This window comes from Austrofundulus limnaeus, unplaced genomic scaffold (genome assembly GCF_001266775.1).
Source record: "Austrofundulus limnaeus strain Quisiro unplaced genomic scaffold, Austrofundulus_limnaeus-1.0 Scaffold995, whole genome shotgun sequence".
Taxonomy (NCBI): domain Eukaryota; kingdom Metazoa; phylum Chordata; class Actinopteri; order Cyprinodontiformes; family Rivulidae; genus Austrofundulus; species Austrofundulus limnaeus.
Genome location: NW_013953397.1, coordinates 102,388 through 105,607, shown reverse-complemented (window position 1 = coordinate 105,607; position 3,220 = coordinate 102,388). Strand labels below are relative to the sequence as shown.

The 3,220-nt window shown below is 40.4% G+C and overlaps 1 protein-coding gene across 1 annotated transcript in view; it reads left to right on the top strand.

Moving 5' to 3' along the window:
* Positions 1-505: 505 nt before the first annotated feature.
* LOC106533665 (zinc finger protein 771) overlaps positions 506-3,220 on the top strand; it is a gene marked incomplete at its 3' end in the record, with an annotated part of 5,478 nt that continues 2,763 nt past the window's right edge. Inside the window, 1 exon segment of the mRNA XM_014030069.1 lies at positions 506-1,178. Coding sequence (XP_013885523.1) covers positions 1,042-1,178 — 137 coding nt within the window.

The following is a 3,220-nucleotide window of genomic DNA, read 5'->3' as shown; positions in this document are numbered from 1 at the left end:
TAGCACACCTCTACAGGCGAGCCAGTTTCTGAATCAGTCACATGGTACAAACCACCAGCGAGGCTTCGAACGTCACCAACACAAGCCTCGACACGCGCTCCACAGAAACCCTCCTCTGTTACTCGACACGCCTCGAAGCCTCGACACAGAAGGACACGTCACTCGTTATTAGAGATTTTGTGTTTTTTCTTTTGGGCCTTTCTATTTGGGATTTTGCCCCAAAGACTTTTATTAGTCTGTTTATTTTTTTTGTACAACAGTTTTGCTGTATTTGAGTTCAGTTTTGAGAACAAACCTCGTACATTTTGTAGCATTTTCTTTTTAGTACTTTACACTTTAATTATAAAAGTAAACTGTAAATTAACTTTTTTATACTATATTTAAGGTCTTGTCACTTATGTTGCGTCCATCACGAGCTGGGACATTGAAGAAATTTATAGTTATTATAGATTAGTACTGATATCAGAAACAACACCAGAGTATTAGGGGTTTCTTTTTATAACACTTTTATAATGTTTGATCTATTATGTGTTAATTGAAATAGAGTAGCTACATGTCTGAATTCACATACAACACATAATTAAAAAGCTGTGTTAACATTAGAGTGAGGTCTTTGTCTGAATGCCTGTGATTCAGCCGTAGGCCAGCAGGGGGCGAACTCAGGCRTTGAAGAATCCTGTACGGTATTTAAACGGGGACTTCCTGTTTTTCATTCAGTGTGGTTTTGACTTGTCAKCCGGTGGCATAATAAACCTCAGATCATCTTATTTAACACTTGTGTTTTCATCTGATGTCAGCCGACATTAAAACACGTATTTCTTACAACGTAACATCCTTACCGAAATATTGTGAAACACCTGGTTTAACCTTGTTTTTCAAAACAACATTCATTCCTTTCCATGTTGCCTTTATATCATATAAAATATGTTTAGATTGGACTGGACTAAAACATTTTTTATTTGATCTCTTCTTTATTTTCTCCCCACAGAACTCCTCTACCGTTTCTCTGTAAGGTTCTGTGACCAGGAGGAGAACGCCAGGATGAACCAAGAGGAACCAAAACCGCCGCAGATTCTAGAGGAACTAGAATTGCCCCAGATTAAAGTGGAACACGAGGAATCAGAACCTCCACAGATTAAACTCGAAATAGAAGAATTGAAATTACCCCAGATTAAAGANCCCCTGAACACACCATCCCCACTGTGAGGCACGGTGGTGGCAGCGTCATGCTGTGGGGAGGGGTTTCTTCAGCAGCAACAGATGTGAAGATGTCCTCAGGATCATCCTGGTCCTGAAGGAAACCCTGTTAGAGAGTTCAGACGGGGGCGGAGCTTCACCTTCCTGCAAGTCAACTACAAACACCTACTGTGGAACGGGTCAGAATGGTCCAGTCAAAGTCCAGACCTGGATCCAGCAGAGGGTTTGAGGCAGGACTGGATTATTTTTGCTGCTTTTCTCTGTGAAATGACCTCATTTCTTTCTGTAAAGTTGATTAAAACTGTCCACTGGGCCACGAGTGATCCTGCTGACAGACAGACGTAAACCAAGTCTGAAGTGATGTTTAATATGATCTGAGGTAATACTTTCTGCAGAGACACGCCCACCAGTTGTGTTTAAATGTTAGATGACATGAAGACGCTGCAGACGTTCAGCTCACTTCATTAAAGGATGTAAAATGAAAATAAAAACAGAACACAATCATTTGCAAATCTCATGTTTTATTTATGGTGGAACAGTGACCCCTTTTCTGCAGTGGCACAAAAAGTGGCTGTGCACCGTCTGTATTTAACAGCTGTTTCTGCAGGAAAGGATCAGTAACAGAGGAAGGGCATTAGGCGCCCCTCCCCTCACAGGGCACTTATCGTGGTGGTGTCTTTGACAACAGGGAGCTGAAGATGGAGCGGCAGAAAAGAAAAGCTCTCGTGGTACAAAACAGAAAACGGGAGAGGGATACAGATGTTGAGGGATGAAAAAAATCATTTCAAAGTGGTTGAAAGACAGCAGGTAAGTTCTGTCAGTGTGTCAACAGGAGGGTTGTAAATATTCACGTTRGCTTAAGCCTAAAATGACAGTTGGTTGCAACTGGCGGCCCTGCAACTTTACAATRTAACAGATAATAAAAAGCAAAATAAACACCTAAAGTTGTTTCTGGTGAATCATAAAGCTGATAAATTATGGGTCACCAACACTGTTTATGTTTATAAAACACAAAAGTACAAAAGACAAGATTTTACCCATCTGAAATATTCTTGCAACGTTTTAAAAAGGATATAAATTTAATTTGGTCTTTGTGTGAAGGCCACTCTGAGTCTGATGGTCACTTCTTTTGGTCGTGGCCCTTCTCTACTCATTTACAGGCAGATTTATTTTTTATTCTACTTCTGTTGAGCCACGTTTCCYCTTTGCTTTGAACATAAATTATTTGGCTTCACTGGCCACCCTGACCAGCAGATATTCCATGAATGTGAACCATTAAAACTTGTGCTTTATGTGATCGTTTTCTTGTTTTTGTGTAACGTATTGATCTAAACTATTGTCTCAATGCTTGTAGTCCCCTGGCCACTGTTATATTGTCTTTTTTTACATGTTTTTAACATGGTGTTTCTGTAAATAAATAAATAAATAAATAACGACGGTGGAGCAGTGGTTAGAGCTGTCGCCTCACAGTGAGAAGGTCGCAGGGTCACCTGACCTGCAGCTTTTCTGGTTAACAGGGAAAAAAAGGCTCCAGAAAAGATTTGAACCAGCAACCTCACAGCAACAGTAACACCTCAAACATTATTAGTCTCATTTTCAACTGTTTAAGCTTTAATTCTGCTCAGATCACATTCACAGGTGAGTAAATAAAGGTAAATAAGATCAAATCTGCTTATGAAATAAGACATGTTTTCACAGTTCTGCTGGTTCACTAGTTCTCTGATAGTTTTATGTTTTTATCCTCAAGTTTATTTACATGTTAATATTATTTTATTATGTCACATACTTATTATTTCACAGTTTAGCATGGTGGTAGCTCAGTGGCTCAGTTGGTAGAGCTGATGCCTCTCAGCAAGAAGGTTTGCTGGTTCAAATCCCGGCCCGGGGACCTTTCTGGGTAGAGTTTGCATGTTCTCTCCGTGCATGAGTGGGTTTTCTCCAGGCACTCCGGCTTCCTCCCACGACCAAAAACATGACTGTGAGGTTAACTGATGACTCTAAATTGTCCCTGGGTGTGAGTGAG